General features: G+C 39.3%; 1 protein-coding gene across 10 annotated transcripts in view; it reads right to left on the reverse strand.

Moving 5' to 3' along the window:
• SGCE (sarcoglycan epsilon) overlaps positions 1–20,251 on the reverse strand; it is an 86,259-nt gene that overhangs the window by 65,466 nt on the left and 542 nt on the right. For 5 of the 10 annotated variants that reach the window (XM_045288680.1, XM_030885243.2, XM_045288679.1 and 2 more), the window contains exon 2: positions 4,240–4,347. The exons of the other annotated variants lie outside the window; for them this stretch is intronic. In XM_045288680.1, the coding sequence (XP_045144615.1) occupies positions 4,240–4,347 (108 nt within the window). The remainder of the gene's footprint in view (positions 1–4,239; positions 4,348–20,251) is intronic. 10 annotated transcript variants of the gene reach the window in all.

Raw genomic sequence — 20,251 nt, forward strand, 5'->3', positions numbered from 1 at the left:
CCAGAATTTTCATTGGACATTTACAGTGTTATGTTTCATAAAACAGTATATTTCATAACCATGTAAACATACAATATGAATCTATTACTACACAACGTTATCTTAATTACACTGCACAAAGAGAAGAAAAGAGTCCTAGTTGAAAAAACTAGTTTAAATAAAGAAACAAATCTGGAATTTAGGAAAGGAGACCTTTCAGAGCCTCAGAGCCTGACTCTGACCTGCCTCTCTCTTAGACATCCCTTTGCTGTCCAGGACTTTGTGATCCTACCTCTGACTTTGCCGCCTTTCAGATGCAGAAAAGAATGTTTCTTTTCAGCCCAAGCATTACCTCCTGCTCCTACCAACCAATAAGGGAAAAAAGTCAACAGAGAGATGTTCATCTGTAAGACTGGCAGTGGTAAGCCAAGGAAAAATCTAAAATGGAAGAAGGAAACTCTATCAAGTTATTCAAAGTACATATTACTTCATTCCCATAAGTGTCCAATTAGTGTTTAACATTTACATGGAAAATAATCAGCAAATCAAGCAGGATACAATCACTTTGACTTTCTCTTGGGGCCTTAGGAAAAAAGCAATGAAAACCTAGCAGCAAACCTAAGGCTAACCTTAGGTTTAGAATCTGAATTGTCCTAATTAAGACAGGGAAATATGAAGCCATTTGTTCTAGTGAAGTATGTACCGGGGCTTCAAAAAGCTCATGGGCAAAATGGAATTCAAGAGAATGGAAAATTTCCACAGACTTTCTAAAGCTATCTCATATATGAGCAATGTGAAGCATTTGTCCCTTTTCATTTGAATTATTCCAGGGATAGATTTCAACTGCTCCTCCACTGCAGATAAAAGAGCAGGTAATAAGCTTCTCCCTGGGGGACAGACAACAGAAAAGTGAGTGAATGGAGATGTCGAACAGTGTAAGATATGACAAAAAAAATAACAATTTATAAATTATCAAGGGTTCATGAGGGAGGGAGGAGCGGGGAGGGAGGGGAAAAAATGAGGAGCTGATACCAAGGGCTCAAGTAGAAAGCAAATGTTTTGAGAATGATGAGGGCAACAAATGTACAAATGTGCTTGACAGAATGGATGTATGCACGGATTGTGATAAGAGTTGTACAAGCCCCCAATACAATGATTTTTTAAAAATTGAGCAAGTAATCCAAATTAATGTTATGGTGTTGGCAATGAATACTGAATATACGATGGGATGCCAGAAGAACAAAGAAATCTACCTTGGAAGAAATCAAGCCAGAATGCTTCCCATAGCATGATGGTGAGAGTTTTGCTTAACAAGATTTCACCTCACATACTTTGAACATGTTATCGGGAAGGGCCAGGCACTAGAGAAGGACAGAATGCTTGCTCAAACGGAGGCTGTGGAAAGAGAAGACTCTCAATGATTGACACAGGGGCAGAAACAAGGGATGTAAGCACAGCAACATCTGAGAGGATGGTTCAAGGCCAAGTAGTATTTCACTCTGACATACTAAGCCCTGGTGGTGGAGTGGGTTACTGTATTTAGCTGAGTATAAGCAGAATTTTTCGGCACATTTTAATGCAGTTTTTGTGGTAAAATTAGGTGCCTCGGCAGCTATTCGGATCGGCTTATACGCGAGTATATATGTTATAAGCTGGACTGCTAGCTGCAAGGTCAGCCATTTTCAACCTTCAGCCACTCTGTGTGACACAGGGCGTTCTACTCCCATCAAGAGTTAGTTTGTTGTGGAGACATAGAATCACAGCAAATGCGCTGGATATGAGCCATTAAAATGCCTCAGAATCCTATTTACAGAAGTGGCACCATCAATACCACAAAAGTAAAGAATTGAAATGTTTTAAAAATAGAATGTTTTACCAGAAAATATAATTGCCAAGGTTATCTTACTGCATATATACTCTTATAATCTTTTATATTTTCTTGAGGAAACTGTCAAAAAGACCTGACTGTGATTCATGGACAAGGACATGTCTCAAAGCCTCCTCTTGGAATGTGCGAGAGAAATTAACTATATTATTATAGCTATAAAAGTTATTAATCAAATGTCTTGATACAAGTGATGCAACATGATTACTCTGTATAACATATTTTGATAATACAGAACTATAAGATGCATTGTGATTTTATGAGATAAGCATTGAGCTACAAGCCCACCAGCCACTCTAAAGACGAAAGAGGAGGGTAACTGCTCCCCAAAAGATTCACAGCCCCAGGAAACCCAGAGAGGGTTGCCATGAGTCAGAATCAACTCAATGACAGTGAGTATAAGGAATGCATTTGAATTAAAAAAAGAGACTAAAAGGAGAGAAGACTCTAAAAGATGAGTTCAAGAGAAACTGAAGAAATAAGATATTGTGGAAACCAGGCTGGTTACTTCAGTAGACTTACGATGTAGTAGCCATTTCCATTTTGAAAACTGAAGGTATTTGTCAAGTCCCAAGGAAAATCAGGTTGAGATTCAATGGGAACATATTTCAAACAGAAAGAGGCAGATATAGCTTAGCAGTTTTTGAGTACACTATGCAAGGGTCTTGGACTTTTCTTGTGTTTGTTTTTATGCAAGGTTCTTAGGAGCCCTGGCTGCACAGTGGGTTAGGCGCCCAACTGCTTGCTCACTGCAAGGTCAGCAGTACGAAAACACCAACCACTCTGGGAGATAGATGAAGCTTTCCACTCCCTCAAAGAGTTACAGTCTCAGAAACCTACAGGGGCAACTCTACTTTATCCTGTAAGGTTGATATGAGTTGGAATTGACTCAATGGCAGTGAGTTTGGTTGTTGTTGTTGTGTTGGGTATCCAATGGTTTTATCAGAGTACATTTCACTAGGAATAGCTCCTTAAGATATGCCTAAGCTGGGTCTGACAGCTGATTACAAAGTACTCTTGGCAGACCAAGGGCATGCCCAATGAGAGGACAGAAGTTCTAGGGATCAAAATTAAAAAGAAGAAATTGAAGAAAAGCAACAAATGAATACAAAATGGTATGAAGTCCAGAGAAAGGCTCAGGTCAGAAGTCTTTCAGAGATAATGAAGCAGAAGTACAACAGTAAGATCCTACAAGTCAAGGCCAACCAACGTCTATAACTAGAAAGTTTGGGGAAAAGAAAAAACAGATGCATCTAGTGCTTTTTAAAACAAAAAGTGATAGTTATAAAATTGTTTACTGAAAGATACTAGCTATAAAAAGACATTAAAAAGGAAAGGTGCTTGGTCTGTCTCAAAGACAGCAGGGTAGAATACATACTAAGAATCTTTGTCTAGTGATAAGAAAAATCTAGGGGTAGAAAATTCAACTTTTGTAATTTGAAAAAGAAAAATGTGGTGATCCAAATTTCTGGGGCGCATGAAGAAAATGAGGTAAAGTGGTACCTAGGATATTTTAAATGGCAGTAATGCCATTTTGTCATGTAGCTACTGTTCTTTTTATAAAAATGATTATGGTTTTATGGATAATTTGGGTACCCTAGCACTATGGAAACTAAGCTATAATTCTGATAATGTTGTGACCATGTTATAGCCAATATTTTGGAATAAAATGAAAAATCAATAATTAAGGAAGATTAAGTAAAGTTCACTTAGCTGGTATTTTGAAAACGTTTGACTGTTGAGTCCTTTTCTCCCTAATAAAATGCATTATTTCAAAGGTTCTAGCAGACCTGTTGCAGCATTTATAGATAGGAATGAGAAATTCAGAGGGAACTATCAATCATTCAAGGGTCACGTCATCTTTCCAATAGAAAACAGGTGCCACATAATTATCTAATGGCAAAACATGGCAATTTTGTTTGGCAACAAAGAGCAACTAAAATTAGCTATAATATTTCATGACCATTTTCCTAAGGTTATTACAAATGCATTTTTAGAACTGTTGTATGTTAAATATACTTCTTAGCATCATTTAATGTTTTAAATAAATTGTTATAGTAGGCACATTGGTAAAATTTTTACAAGTGGCACAATAAAGTGACTAGATTAAGTGGCAATAATAGGTTAAGAATATTGGGATTATTTTCAGTTAAAAAAAAGCAAAGCTACTGCAAAAGGGGAAAAACACCTTAGAAATGGATTAAGACATACAGGATCAGAAGTTTTAGAAGTTTAGAAAAATAAAATGTGATAATTTCTGATTAACTGTCAAAAAACCAAACCAAACAAAAAGCTACTAAAAAAGCAAACGAATACTGGAAGCAGGCATTTCATTTAATCCCCAAAAGGAATTTAGATTTACCACCTAAACTCACCATCCTTCTTCCCAGCAGCCACTTTTCTGCTGACAATATAACTGTTGGCCTGTTTGGTCTTCCCGTTAACTGTTCCATTTATGCCATCAGCACAGCTTAATAAAAAAGCTTTTTAGAATAAAACAAATGCATGAAAAGTGAAATTAATGTCAAATTAAAGACGACTATCACAGATCACCTATTGTTAACGAGGATCAGATTCCGCTCAACCCAGCAAGCTGCCTCTGTCCATTGAGCAATACTCGGTAAACATGATGAGATACAGGTAAAGAAGACATATTTCCTGACCCACGAGGAGTTTACAATCTGAAAGGCTCGATAATTCATGTACAGGGATACACAGACACAAACAACAGAAGAATGAAGAGATAAAAGCAATCGTCTACACTGAAATCACTTTAGGAGGAAAAGGAAGAATGGTTTTGGAATACATTAAATTTTGTGTGTTGGTGGGTGTCTGTGTGCAACCATTTGGGAAGAGGATGGAAACAGAGCTCTGAAATGGGCCTTCAGAGGTACAATTGAAATTCCTCCCTAGGAATAACATTGTTGAAATCAAAGCTAACGATGTTAGAGATCTTGCCCCCAGGTAACAAACATTGGGTCCCTTGAAAAGCGGTTGGAGCGGTTGGGGTAGAAACACATTTTCATTTCTGACCCATTCATCAGATACGGTCTCTTGGGCTTCCCTTGATTCAATCTATCAAGCTACTGTTAATTCTCCATTTTTCATCCTTACCTTTCAGACTTGATATATGGTTCTGACTGCAACACTGGTTTTCTACCCGTTTCTCACTTCCTCTGACACCTCAGATCAGTGCTCCCTTCACTGAGCTCAGTCCAAGAGTTCCTCAGGGTGATCGTAGCTACTTGGGGACCATGAGTGGACCCCAATAAATCTGCCTGGCCTCTGAAGCAGAAATGTTGTAAAAAGGAATGCATAAAAGTAGGAGGGACCTTAAAAGCAGGAAAACTTGTTAACAAGCACATTTAGATAGAAGAAGCAGAAGATGATTCGGCAAAGAAGCCATAAAGCAGTCAGAGAGGTTGGACAACCAAGAATGCAGTGCCACAGAGGTCAATAGATGGTACTAAGGAGAGTATGATCAATACTTTTGTAGGTTTCAAGATGTCAGAAGTCACTGGTACCTCCTTGAAAGTGGAGTTGCAATAAAATAGTGGCAGTATATTCCACACTGCAAGAGTCAGATGCAGCAAATGAAGATTACCCTCTCAAGAATGTTGGTAGTATAGGGAAACCAGGAACTCAAGTGTTAGGCTGAGGAGTCAGAAGAGAAAGAGAGGTTTGTTTTAGCAAGGGGACACGTAAATTTTGTTCACATGTTGAAGAAATCAAGCCAGGGGAGAGGAAGAGAACGGAGGTAAAGAAAAAGAACAGAAACAATGAGGTGCAATGAAATAAAAAATTGAATGGGTAGGACCAAGCACACACAATGACAGGGGAAATACAGTGAATCAGGAATTAAGGACAGTGATGAGAGAATGTGTGCTGCAGTACAGAGCAGTCACGCTGCACTTACCCTTCTTAATAAATTAGAGATGAAATGTATCTTCCCTTTCCAAACTAGATTTTCAGTAAAATTTTGAATCTAAGATGACTTATGAGAAATACTGCTTCCTTTTAAATGTGAAAACAAGAATGTTACTCAAAATTCAGCTTATTAAAAATAAACAACACCTCAGGCTATTATTTTAGAGAGACCTTCAAGTGGAAACCTAAGGCACTAACCACTGAAGCAAATAAGTTACCTACTTAATTGCTATTTAATTTTTAAAATATGTAAATTTAAGTATACCTACTAAACTACCAATCTTATGAGTTATGTGCCTAAGTAAATGGTTGACTCACTTAATAACAGAAATCATGTACTTTAAAATCTAGGTTAAACATAAATACCATAGGAATTTCCTAAATGATGTAAGCTAAAACAGTATTAGAAATGCTAATAGTCACTTGTGGAAAATAGTCCACCTCCAGAGTTCTCCTGTTCATTGGTCTTTAAAGGCAAGATGCTGGTTGAATAAGAGTCCCCTGGGAACTCTTATTTAACATTTTTAGCTCTCTAAAACTGTGTGTGTGTGTGTGTTGGTTCGATACCTCAAATCAAACCCATTTTAATTGAATATATTCTGACTCATAGCAAGCCCAGAGGAAGTAGAAGTGGTCCTTAGGGTTTTTGATACTATCAATCTTTACGGGAGCAGTCTCATCTTCTCCCCAAAAGCAGCTGGTAGGCTTAAACCACTAACATTTGAGTTAGCAGTTGAGGGCTTGAACAGGGTTCCTTATATTTAGATACACACTCAAAAACAAATTCAAAAAAAATTCACATTCAAAACTCCACGAACATCTGATTACACAATTTCACCAGGTGAATCTCATACACAGGAAGACCAGTTGACTTGGAGTAAACCTATAGCATCCATGAGAATCTAGGCTATTCAGCTGAGGCACATTATATGCAACATTCCCACCTCCGACTAACCCACAAGATGCAGCCCATCTGCAAAACTACGGAAGCACTGCTGGACAGTGGTAAATCCCAATCTAGAGAGACAGGCAGCAAGAGGCTAAATTCCCCACAACTTATCGAAGAACAATGAGGATCTGATGAGCAATGTTTAGATTTAAATGCATCACACCGACAGGTCCCACGCAAGGTGCTCTCGTACACTGGCGAGTTCAATCCTAATAAAACCGAACAAATCTATCAACATGTCTGAAGATTAGAGGCTTCATCTCACTACAGAATAGAGTAAAGCCTGCAGACAAGCGAGCACTCTTTAGAATTCTCCACTTCTCCAAGGATGGAGTAGTTACCATAAAGAAAGAATGGTTTGAGTGCCCAGACTGCACCCCTTTTGTTCCTTCCTTTATTCTAGCCCAGTGGTTCTCACACTATGTTGTGCATAAGAATTATTGTTCACAGTTATATACACAAAACTACACATATTGTACTTTATAGGCGATTTAAGGGATTTATTAGGATAATTTCAAATCTATGGGATTTTGTCTGACACTCTAGCTTTTAGAGTTTGACTCACCCCAGCATAAGATTTAACACCATGATACATTCCTGGCTGGTGAAGCCACACTGCGCATGCTTTCCAGGTCCTGTCCGAGGCTGTTTTTACAGGATTAAAATATATATATATAATTTGATTGGTGCCTCAATGGTTAAAAAACAGAGGCAGCACAGAGTTCCAAGCATATCTTATAGATACAGCTCTCTTTAAAGCCAGCAAGCATTATTCACAGCACATTTTTAAGTTCATATTTATATACCTAAAGTCTTATTTTGATCATACGCTAGGAATGAGGTCAAAACAAAAAAAAGCTATATAAGAAGACATCTTTCTGAGGCTCTATTCATCAGACAATGGGACTAAGACAAGTGACAATGCCGCGGTTGGTGTGACTGCTTAAACATTCACATCCTGACACCACGAGGGAGAGATCTCCATAACATGAAATAACTATTTGCTTTTAATTGTATGTCTAGGATTATGGATCCACTCGACTAACTTTCTGTATAGAAAATCATTGTAGTCTGTACACTGACAAGCGCAGCATGCTCACCGAGAAAAACCCTAGGATTTTCTAGTTTGATTTTCATTAGAAAAGGACCTGAGCCATTTTCCCCACTGTGAGAACAAATTTCTTTAGTTAAGGTGAGAAAATATGACTCAACATTAAAGATATCTCTTCTATAGACAACGCTCTGTGATTAAATCTAACGTATCACGAAGAGTCAGCATGTGTAGATGGGTTCTTGGACTTCTTCCAAAGAAAACGGACCATCCTCAGAAATCTTCAGACAGCCATCCTCAGACAACGTCCTTATGCTCATCGGGTTCATAATCATCTGGGCTACAATTACACCTGGATGTGAGTCTATTTGGTCTATTTGATAAATAGGTCTATGTGAGTCTATTTGGTCTATTTGATAAACACAAAAGCAGAGAATAACATGCATTCTGGGTTTACACAACCCAAACCAGGAAGAATTCACACAACTAGCAGGCGTATTACAGCACCAATCTAGCCAACTCCTCAATGTTCCCTCCCCCAAATCATGAAAGCCTGAAATAATCCAAAGGTGGTTGGCATGCCTTTAAATTTCCTAGAAACCCTTCCATATTTAAACTCGGTCTTAAAATTCTGTGATTCATTTTGAGTCTTGTCGCAGCATGACGAGATTGCATCTGGCCCAGGGCACACAAACGCTGAAGAAACATTACTCTTTTCCAAACCTGAATAATTTGCTGACTGGGAGGGGAGGGGGTTATTGTTTAATAAAAGCAATTGAAGAGCTGTGAATCGTGACTGATTGCTGATGAGCTAATCAGAATGTCAAGGAATAGAAGTAATAAATAATAACTTACTCAGACATCACTGTCCAAGTAAACAGCAGGATATGCCAAATGAAAATTAATCTGATTAACACACTCACCCTAGAGCCAAACTGCGAAGACTCCTGCCTCTCTTCACGCTCTCATCTATCTCAGTCCATACTCGACTCGAAGGGTCCCTTTGCACAAGTTGGATGTATAGCTCAGCTCTCTCCTACATCTCTTCTCCTCTCACCTGTCTCCCCATGTTTCTTTTACCATCTATATTTCTCTCGTCCCTTATTTTTATACAACTCTCCTTACTACCTTTAAGACCACTTCTTTTACTTATACATGCACATAAATACAGTTGCATTTGATTGTTTTCATAAGCTGCTTCTTTGAAAAAAATTTCAGTTAACCATTAAAAAATGTCAGTTCACCATTACTTCTCATCATTAGTCACTATGCTCTGGAAGCTCAACAGTAGGCATTGCCTTCAAGTTTTACACATTACAAATTAATTTAAGCCTTACACCAACTATATCATATGGTGTTACGGGTTCCTCTTTACAATAAGCATATGAAGTCTTAAGAAATTTTTAAGTAACGTACCCCAGGTAGTATGTTTAATTGGATTTTGAATCCACTTCTTGGTTAACTGCAGAGTGTGTCATCTACTTGCAATCAGTAAATCCCGAATACTTAAATTATTAAGTATTATTGATAATATTATTAATACTGTTATTATTAATAGTAAGTTATCTTCAACTTAGGAGACCCCAAATGGGCAAATGGTTAAGCCTTGGACTACTAACCAAAAGACTGGTGGTTCGAATCCACCCAGAGGTGCCTCAGAAGAAAGGTTTGAGAGGTTTCTTCGAAAAGATGACCTATTCAAACCCAAACCTCTCCCACGGAGGCAATTCTGAACAGCCATCAACCACTCTCTGGAGCCAAGTTCTGTTCTGACATAGACAGAGTTGCCTTGAGTCAGAATCAATTCCATGGCAATTGCTCATTTTTTTAGGGGGGTAGTGTGGTGGATGGTGGTATTTTAAAATCTTCAATTTATTGTTATTTCCACACACAAAAAAATTAGGTTCACCTGACTCCTCAGTAGAAACCGCTAGCAAATAAGTAATACCAGCATACATTAATCCCACGGGTTATGTGTCCAAGAAAAATGCTTCTCACCATACATTAATCCCACGTGTTAGGTGTCCAAGAAAAATGCCTCTCAGCATACATTAATCCCACGTGTTATGCGTCCAAGAACAATGCTTCTCTGGAAAAGAAAACCTACAGAGTGTCAAACCATATGGGACGGGGAGAGGACGGTCCACCCCAACTCCTATCATTGCTAAAAGAGGGATCCCAGAGAAGCGTCACAGCAAGACGTTAACTCAGGGGCTCCTGAGGAAAAGCCTCCAAGCCTTGTGAAACGGAAAAGCCCGGCAGAGCAATGCATAAGTAATTAGCCAACACAATTAAAAATAATTAGAATTTTATAATTTTAGCACACGCTAGGTGAGATATTAGATTGTAAAGAGAAATAAAAGTAGAGCAGAGAAAGCAAACAAAGAAAAAGCCCAGTGCCTCCAGCTGGTTGGCTCTGCAGGGACTGTGGAGGGTGAAAAGAACGCATCTAGTACCAGACGCTCCACAGCCAGTCGATGACTCAACGCTCCCGTGCCTCAGTTTCCTCATCTGAGAGAAAGACAATGATGCCCACATCACAGAGACACTGTGAGTATAAAATGAGACAATTAAAAACCTAGAAGGGTGCCTAGCACATAATGAAATTCCCAAAAGCAATAAGCCACTCTCATATTAATAGTCAATAAATTTGAGAAAAGTATATGTTTCTTTCGATGTCATTTCCTTCCTAAATATCTGGATTTTTAAAAATTCTGTTGTCATTTTCTCTGGCATTATCGGACACTCTCATTTTACTACCCCACAGTCATGCACATGAGAAAAAGATGGTATTTCTGTGTCAGAATGGAGTAATCATTAAAGGCTGTTCACGATCGGAGGGGAGTGGGGGGGCAATAGCCCAGAGGCTCTAACCATCCCGAACTCCCAGAGGGCTAAGAAGACGGCACATATGCAAATCCATAACCCATTCCCTGCACTGCGCCAAGGCACACTACTGCCCTTTTGAGGAAACTCAGATGTACTGAGAAATGAGTTCCATTGATATTCAAACTCTCTGACTCTATTAACTCCTGGGTTTTTATTCTGAAGAAATAATGGAACAGAAGTAATAAATATCACACATGCAGAATCCAACTTTGCACTATCCATAAAAATATCACGACTTGGGGTTAAAAGGAACTATCCAATAAAAGTGCTTCTTTCCCAGATCAGTTAGGGTGAAGGGAAGGCTGTTCACCTTCTCAGTAACTTTCTTAACTAGTCCAGCCACGGTGTGACCTGGAAAGCAAGGTTTCCACTGCCTTAGAAATCCCGTTTGTGTTACCTCTCAAGTATTGGGTCAATAAGGAACACCAGTGGGACCCTTAATAAAGGGATGTAGAATGCCTGTAGTTATACGCACTGTTGTGATGCAATGTCCTCATCTGCAAAACAAACGACTGTTTAGGAAGGAATGAAATTAGAAAAAAAGAATACAAAGTAGTATGTAGACTATGGGAAATCTAGTGTAATAGTGCAATCTAGTGGAAAGGATTAAAAGCCAAAGTGTAAATGCTGCTGGGCTAGGGAAGTAAAACAGTACGGAAAATGTCTTTTCAAATATAATACTGCTTACACGATCTTTCCCATTAAGAAATTTTGGGAAGCAAAACAATCTCATATGGCATATTTTTCATTTCTTTTATTATAAAGGCTATGCATTCTCACTGCAATACTGAACATTCAAAGAGTATAACCAGGAGGGTATAAAATATAAAAGTTCCCTCTCACATACTTAAGGCAGTCCTGAACAAACACACACGCATTGTAGCAGAGTCCCTATGATATTCCCAATCATAACGAACCCAGAAGGTAGAGCCGAGCTGCCCTACGGGGCTTCCAAGACTACATCTTTATGAAAACGGACTGCCACATCGTTCTCCCAGGGAATGACTAGAAGGTTCAAACTTCTCATCTCTCAGCAGTTGAACACTTCACCACTGTGCCATCAGAGTTCCTACCTACCTGTGATGTACACTCTCAATCGTCTGTTCTCTTTCATATTTTATGCACACGCAAACATGGAGGCACTCGCATTTACCATACATGTGTACACACCACACTCTTTTTTAACATATTGCAATCATACTTTGTTCCCACTGAACCTACAAGTTGAGCATTTCTTACATGACGCTACATTTTAAGGTTGGACAGCTTTGTGTTGTGGGGCTGAGTCACAATCTATTGTCACTTTTAACTCTGTCCATGCAGAGTAGGATACCTGATCTTCATCTCTACCTCTCGTCCTCCTCAGTTCCATGAACGGCACCACCATTGTCCCTCACCCACAAGTGGAAATTATCTAGAAACTGCCCTTGACATCGTTTCCTGCCAATCTCCACCCCAAGTTTAATCCAATCTCAACTTCTGCTCATTTTTACCCCTCAAAATATTCCTCCAGTTTCTTCTCCCCACCATCACCCCAGCCCAAGATGTCATTAGCTCCACTCTAGATTGTGAAATGACTTCAACTGGTCAGCTGTAATCTACTGTCTCAGACTCCAGCAAGCCTCTCTTTCCACTCTTTGTGAAGTGCAGATGTTATCATGCCCAGACTAAGCCCTTTCAAGAACTTTCCAGATGAATTTAGAATGCAGATTAAGCCCCCCAGGCTGCTCTTCCAGGCCCGGAGAAACGCAAGCCTGACTTTGCCTTTACCTTCCTTTCATATCATGCGCTCCCTTCTTCCTATGCTCCCAGCTCTTCGGACTTCTTCTGCAACTACCTGCTATCATCCAGCTAGCCCCCAAAGAAGGATTACACATAGTGGGTTACACACTGCGCTGCCAACCATAAATTCAACAGTTCAAATCCACCAGCGACGCTGTGGGAGGAAGATGAGGCTTTCTGCTCCTGTAACGATTCACAGTCTCAGAAACCCAAAGAGGCAGTTGTACTTTGTCCATCGGAATTGACTGATGGCAATGGGTTTGGTTAGGATAAGGTCCTTGGGGTTTCTAACAAGATTCTGCTTTGACCCCAGAACACCTTTCTTCTACACCTAGTTAACACTTACTCAGCCTACATATCTGAGCACTTCCTCAGGGAAGCTAACCTCCCTGGATGCCCAAGTCCCCTGCCTAGAAGCATACTCTCAGAGTTTTGTAGCATTTGTCACAGTCCTAAAGGGGTCTCATTAGTGGATGACACTTTGTCAATCCTATGACTGTGTAAAGCTCCATGAACACTGACTGTGTTTTCCCTAGCATCTAACACAGGGATGCAAAAGCAACAGGGACCCAGGAGGGAAAAAAGGATAAAATACTTCTTTATTAATAATGATAGGTATGATTTATTAAATTTGAACTATCAATACTACACTAAATGTTCTTCTATACCTGTGTCTCTGTGCACTTTCATGAGTCTATCCAGAAGCTAAACCTCTAGAAGTGACACAGCCAGACAACAAAATGAATGTACATCTCAGCTCGTGACCGGCGCAGCGGAGCGATCTGTTCTGTTTCCGCTTCTTCGGTCGATATTGGTCTTTGATCAGAAACAACCGTAAGACTGTAAATGAAAAGATGTTGAAGGTGCTACACTGATTAACTCTTTCAGAGCAGAGGAAAGTCAATATCGTGTTACTGCACACCAGGTGAAGAGGCAAGCTTAAAGAGGAAAGAAGACAGACCTCCGGGCAGCTTTTCCTTTTCTTCTGCATTTCAGGCTAAAAGAATAATTTTACTTCTATGCTTACCCAGGAAGAAAAGGGGGGCTGAAATATTTCCCTTTAATTGCTATAGGAAAATCCACTGTGATCTCTTCTTTCAGACTCTCAATGAACCCCAAATCTCCATAATAATTAAAGTGGTGACCAGATGAATGAGTGGAAAGCTAAAGACAGGAAAGAATTTACACCAGCCCGCTGCCTCACTCTTGAACATTTCTTAAATGAGTTGCTTCATTTGTCAGAGAGAAAAGAAAGAATCTATGTCTCGGCTAAGTCACAACAGCTGCCCTGGAGATTCCCGCGGTACAGTAGTGCCCTGATCCTCTCGGCAACAATTCTGATGAGTCCAAGGCAATTAGGTGGAAAGTAAGATGTGTTAAAAAAGAAGTGATTTGTAGGTAATAGGATGCACTTAAGCCGCTACTGCGTAATTACTTCTTGGATGGAGATGCAAACAAAATGTACATTAGTGTAATTAAAATCCGACCAGACAGGGACCCAAGAAAAAAACAGTAATCTAGCTTCTCCTACTGCCCTCATGTTTTCAAGGTTATCACGTTAATAATTCCTGCTAGCAACTCTTGTTTTGAGGCTACCTGTTTACTTCCCATGGTAAACTCCTTTACATTTTAAACACTGAGGATTGTTCATGTTGCAAGCACTACAATATGGGAACAAGGAAGACAATCAAGGAATTGCAAGTAAATCAGGTGAGAGTTTGAAAATTTCTCTCTTGGAAATCAGAGTTCAGGAAGGTATGTGGATAGGAATTGTCAACAACTGGGATACAAGCCACCCACCGTTAGTTACTCAGGTATTTTGATGCCACAAAAGTGCATGCACTGTTATAAACGGTGGAGAAAATACATAGCTATTTGTCCAGCATTCAAAAACAAACCTCTATTCCTGACATAACAATTTAAGTTTAAGAGAACAAGTCCCGCAGGAGGAAGGGGGAGGGGCCAGCAGAGTTAGGGAAGCAGGAAAAGAAGAATTTCTTTTTCTTTTCTTTTCTGATGATAGAAGAGTTCTCTGTCCTCTCTTCACCGTCGGCACCCCTTAGGACTTCAAGGATCCCGGTCTCACAAACAGCTCCTGTCTGCCAGAAGCGCTACAGGTGATCCACTCCCCTGAAGAGGGGGTTTTGAAGGAAACTGTGTCTGATCCAAAGATTAATTTTGAGCCATTACATTTTCAAAGTTAGATAAGATTGTCAAAATAAGCAATCAATGGGTCCACACACAAGGAAAGAAATATCTGCCCCAAGACATGTTAGACTCATGGAGAATTTGCCCCCGAGGCTGTCAGGAACCGGCTGAGCTGAAATGGAGAGAAACCACAAAACAGCTGGGAGCAAAGGCTATCTGTGACTGAAATATTTTATTTTGCTAAAAACTGTATGTTGCAAGAAGAGAAGAAAAATTGTCCCTGGTAAACTGCCCACATTTCCCCTGGGTTGGAGGTAAGAAGGCCATTTTAGACTGCAGCCAGAGCCAGCCTGCTCCCCTTGACCCTGGGCTCTGGGCCCTTAGCATCTAGTCACTCTGCCCGAGAAGCCTGTTCTGCACGTGCAAGAAACATCAGGGGGGAAAATTAAACCCAGGAAGCATGATAAAGTAGGGACACTTTGCAAAGGGAGCGAAAAGTTTCATTTTCTTCTCAGACGTGTGTTTGGAATGAAATCAGAGTAGAAGGGATGGACGGGTTAAATTGTCCCTATTTGCAGCTATTTTCAAATTTGGAAAGATGGACTTGTAACACATAAAGGCAATTTTTCAGGGTGGGGGGAAAGCAAATACAACATTTCAGTCATAAAGAGCTTTGCTATCTCCACTAACTGTTACCAGGGCAGTCAACTTAAATATTCAGTGCAAAAGAGAAGAGTTGTGTTACTTTCAGAGATGTCGAATATGTAAACATATTAAATCTACTCACTTGCTGAGTGCACTAAGTGTTAGAATCCATCTTTACCTTTCACCTACTGAGGTTAATTCAGCCTTTCTGAAGCAAACAGAAAAGGGTTTATGTCTACTTTCTCGTTGTCTCAAGCCAAACACTTCCAGATCCTATGAGGATAGCTTCTATGGCTGGGTTTGCAGACCCCTCATCATCCCGGCCGACTGTCCTAAAGTTGTCTAGTTTGTCAATGTCTCTCTTTAAATGCAACAGCCAGAAATGAACTTAATAGTACAGACGTGGTTGATCAGAATTAGGTACTATTAATTTTTTTGACATGTGCACATAGTCCTAAATCTGAATAATTTTTTTGAAGCCACATCATGCTGGTAGTTCATATTAACCTCTTTCCACAAACAAATACCACCATACAAAGACACCTACCTTTCCTTCCTCACAGATGAATTACCATGCATTCACTGCTAAAAATATCTTTTTGGTTTCAGCACAGCAGTGCAGACTATTGAAACTCTGTTAAATCTAAATCCTTTTATTCATGTTAACAGTTGTCCCTTTCCAAGTTACCCATGGATTTTTAAATACCAGTCTCATAGATCTACACCAGCCATTCATTAAAAAAAACAAAACAAAACAAAAAAAAACATTGAATAAGAGGAGGCCACGAGTAAAGGCTTATGACCCTCCACCGGGGACCCCTCTCCTGACCCAGACTCAGAGACTTGCACACCTGGGTGGGCGCTTGGCTCCACCGGCCTCACACACAGCAATGTTGCTAAATAGTCCGTGCACAGAAATACCGGCATCCTTGACAAATGCTCTCCCCTAAGCAAGGTTCACTTATCTTACAAGACAGACTACCAAAAAAATCTTCACATAATAAAATTACAGCTTTGTACATGTATGTCTGTCCATGAAACACAGACGGAGGGAGAGGAGCAGCTGGAGAAATGTTTGCTGTAGTGTCGGACTAGAGATTCATTTTTCTTTATCAACACTGTTTCTAATACCGGTCCATTGATTTACAAAATGCTTTAAACCCTTCAATTTATAGAATTTTACTTGGATGAAGTTTAGGTGAAACAGCTAGGAGGACATCCAAGACTTCCTCTGGCTACCGACCTGAAAACCCCAACCAGAAACACCTTCATTTGAAAAGACTTGTTGAAAGACCTGTTGATCCTTGGTGCCCGCCAGTTTACTGATTATTTTAATCTTCCATTGCTCTTTTGGGCTGGATGTTTCTGCAAATCGGGGAGACGACATACTGAATAACTAGATTCTAAATGGTTAAAGTTTAGAAAAAGCCTACGTGTGCCGGCCTCTGTGTGTGTGTGTGTGTGTGTGTGTGAGTGTGTGTCTATCCATGTCTGTCTGTCTCTATTGAAAAGGTTTGGGAGAGGATGGAGAGAAAAAAGCCACCATGTCAACATTTCTGTGAATTTCTGGACAGAAATGGAGCAAAGTGTAAAAGAGCTCTGCCCGCCCGACCCCGAGATTCTGTAAAGGACATACCAGCTTCCAACAATTCCTCACCTAGAATTGAATATCCCCTAGGAGGAAGAAAGAGGGTCGTAACAGAAGCTGCACTTCGGTATTTGAACAGGGAATACGGAAAGGTAAAATTGAGGAAATAGGGGCAGGTGGAGGAAGTGGGAGCAGTTAGTGAAAAATAAAACAAAACACAAAGTAGCTGGTTATTTTGGAGAAAATGTGATCTGTAAACACTGTACTTAATAGACTACCAAAGAATAGGAGTATCTGACTTGAGAATTTCTGACAAATCAGTTTCTTAAGTAGTTCAGCATTTGGGTTATGGCAATTTTATCAGAAGTAAAACTGTTGTTTGTAGATGGATAGTTGTTTCTTTATCTCTTCAGTTTAACATCAGTTTTCTCTGATGTTGCCTTGCTATTTTCAATGTCTGTGAGACCAGTGAAAAGTTCCACTTTGCTTAAAAGTATAATTGTGCCCCATACTAGAAGTTAGGCCAAATATATAAGGTAAATCAACAGTTTCCAGATTTATGACAAACTATCATAAAAATGAGTAAGGCCATATTTGAAGCCGTTACTATTTACAATTGAAAAATATGAATTTGCTAAAAGAAAAATTTCCCCATCGTGTTAGAATATATGTCAAAACCATATGGCAAATCAGCAGCTTCACGGATCCAAAAGAAGTCTCATTAAAAATGGTTAAGGTATCTAATAGAGAATCCAGTTCTTATTTGACAAGTGAAAATTCCACTTTGTTTAGAAATAAAAACTTACTACTATCTTAGGTAAGTTAAATATGAAGTACATAAACAGTATCAGTAAGAGGTATTGCATATTGTCAAAAAATAGGTAAAATGTCCAAAAAGAAGTTCTAGTTATTAGTCAATAAGTGAAATTACACCTTGTTTAAAAATACAATGCATTTTCCCACCACACTAAATGTTAAGCTAAATACATGAGGCAAATTAGAAACTTCACAGATCCACAGCAAACTGAAAGGGGAAAAAATGGACAAAATGTCCAAATACAAAGTCCAGTTACTGTTTGATAAAATAAAAAATGTATATCAGCACTTCTTGTGTTTGCCTAGAACATGAGCAAACTGGAAAGAAATATTCAATATCAAGAATAATCTAAGAAATCAAAAATTCAGTTAAGATACTAAATGTTTAAAAAGCACCTGAAGCACTTGTATACTAATGGTTGGCTGATATGTTTCTGGCTTTTAATGTTTTTTTTACCATTTTAGATAGCACAAACATGTTATCTATGCTATTTGTCTATTAATGTGTTTTTTTTCCTTTAATATTGTTTCTTGCTTTAGATAATAAAAAAAAGTTTTAGCTGAAATACATGTGTTTTTCATGTGTTTCTTTTTCTTAGAAAATCGTATTTCTAAGCAAGGAGGAAATTTTTGCACGTGCAGAGGAATAAAATGCAAAAGGAAATTCACTGAAATGATTAGTATACTACTTTTAGAATAGTATTATCAGTGGTAATTCTTCTCAAGTCTCTGCTTTTTAGAAATTGATATTCAAGGCTGCACATTTTAAGTTAGAAAAATTAATGATTATTTGCTTTTTAAAAAAGGCTGAAAATTCAGTGTGTTTTTGATATTGATGACTCCTTGGAAAGAAAATAATTGAGAATTTAACCCCATTTTTCTCTTTAGTAATTAAACATGTAATGCTATCTTTAAAAAGATATTAGTAACTATCTCACATATTAGTTAAGTACATTTGAATGCTAGTTTGGTAAATCAAACTCTAAAAGGTTTATTGGCACTATCTCAAGGTGATAAGATTATGGGTGATCAAGATTTTCTTTACAGTTTCCTAGAGGATTTGCCCCCTGAATTTTATATAATGAGTATTTCTTTTATAATGACAAAATGTTTTTTTAAAGGGAAGCCTGGCTAACCTCTTGAAATTTTAAAAATCAGATTTGTTCAAACCTGTTCAGACTTTAAAAGTCTTGAGATGACATTTTAAACTCGAATTTTTCATCTACAATGATTTTTAATCTTAATTTTCAGAAGAAAAACATCTGTAGGTTAACAAAGTGAAGTAACTGGATTTTTAAAACTACTAAGGACTTAATAGTCCTGCCACCAGACAGTAGTAATCTATTACTACTAAGGAATTCTAGAATTAGTCTATCTTTTCAAAGGAGGTGACTATTATAGAATACGAAAAAACACCCTTCTATAAATTGCCACCCAACTAGCCAGGGGGAAAAAAAATCTTTCATTGCTGGAAACCTGCACCTCATTCTTATTTCTGATGGTCAACATTTCATTTCCAATTAAAGGTAAATTCTCGATTTTGAGGCTCTAAAAGTAGCTTTGTTTATTCCTAGAAAGGCAACCTTTCAGTTCGATCTCCACTACTCTATCATTGTCTACAATGGGCCAAATTCTTATTTATCATGTACGCATAAAAGAATCTAAGTAAGTTCCATTTTAGCCTTCGAACACAAATGTGCTTCATCTGTGTTTCAGAAACCTCATTCAAAGGTAAACAACTTGGCTTTTCATGTGGACTTAAACTTCTTTTACCAAGATTATCAACACATCGCTGTGTTTTCTCAGCTCCAAACACTGAAGCATTTAAATGGAAATGCGCATTAAGTGTTTTTAGCATCCTTCCTCATCAGTATTTCAGTCTTAGAATCATGGCAATTTTCCGTATCATCAAATACGTATTTATATCTACAAATGCAGGCTAATACATATAGCCGAATCTCAACACCTGGCTTAAAAAGTGTTAGACCGGCGGTTACGGGGACGAAATGCATTCTTTCACCCTACAAATTGCGAAAATGGAACGCTGCAGAGAAAGCGCGGTCTCTGCGTAAATCTCAGAATCACCATCAGGAGCCTAGGGCCGGGGTCCCTCCGAAGCCCGCCAACCACGCAGGAGTCCACAGCTGCTTTTAATTGTTCCCGCTTTCTCTAAATAGTGCACTTGGTGGGGCAAACGAGGCGGTTTTCGGCGCCTCTGACCCGGCTGGGGTTAACCCTGACCCGACCGCCGCCGCCTCGGCTCCCAGCATTTCGACATTCCAGTCCCCAGCTCGGTAAAAGCTCGGACGAAGGGCAGATTTCCGCCGCCAAGAAATGCGCCTGGGAAGGGAAGGGCCTTCGGCGTTTGGTGCCTCACATTTTAGTGTGCTCCCTCGATCCGATGGGAGAGAAAGAGGCAAGATGTCTTGCATCCAGGGAGCTGAAGCTAGACGCCCGCATTGTGTACTTCGCCTCAGGCGACAGGCGTGGTCGGCGGGGTAAAAGCCCCCCGGGAAATTGGGCAGCGAGCCCCAGCTTTTTGCTCAGGGCCTTGAGCGTGGTCTTTGGCTGACCACAGGGGCTGGTGGGGGG

Source organism: Echinops telfairi, unplaced genomic scaffold, assembly GCF_000313985.2.
Source record: "Echinops telfairi isolate 266 unplaced genomic scaffold, ASM31398v2 ScPeMD7_23;HRSCAF=83, whole genome shotgun sequence".
Taxonomy (NCBI): domain Eukaryota; kingdom Metazoa; phylum Chordata; class Mammalia; order Afrosoricida; family Tenrecidae; genus Echinops; species Echinops telfairi.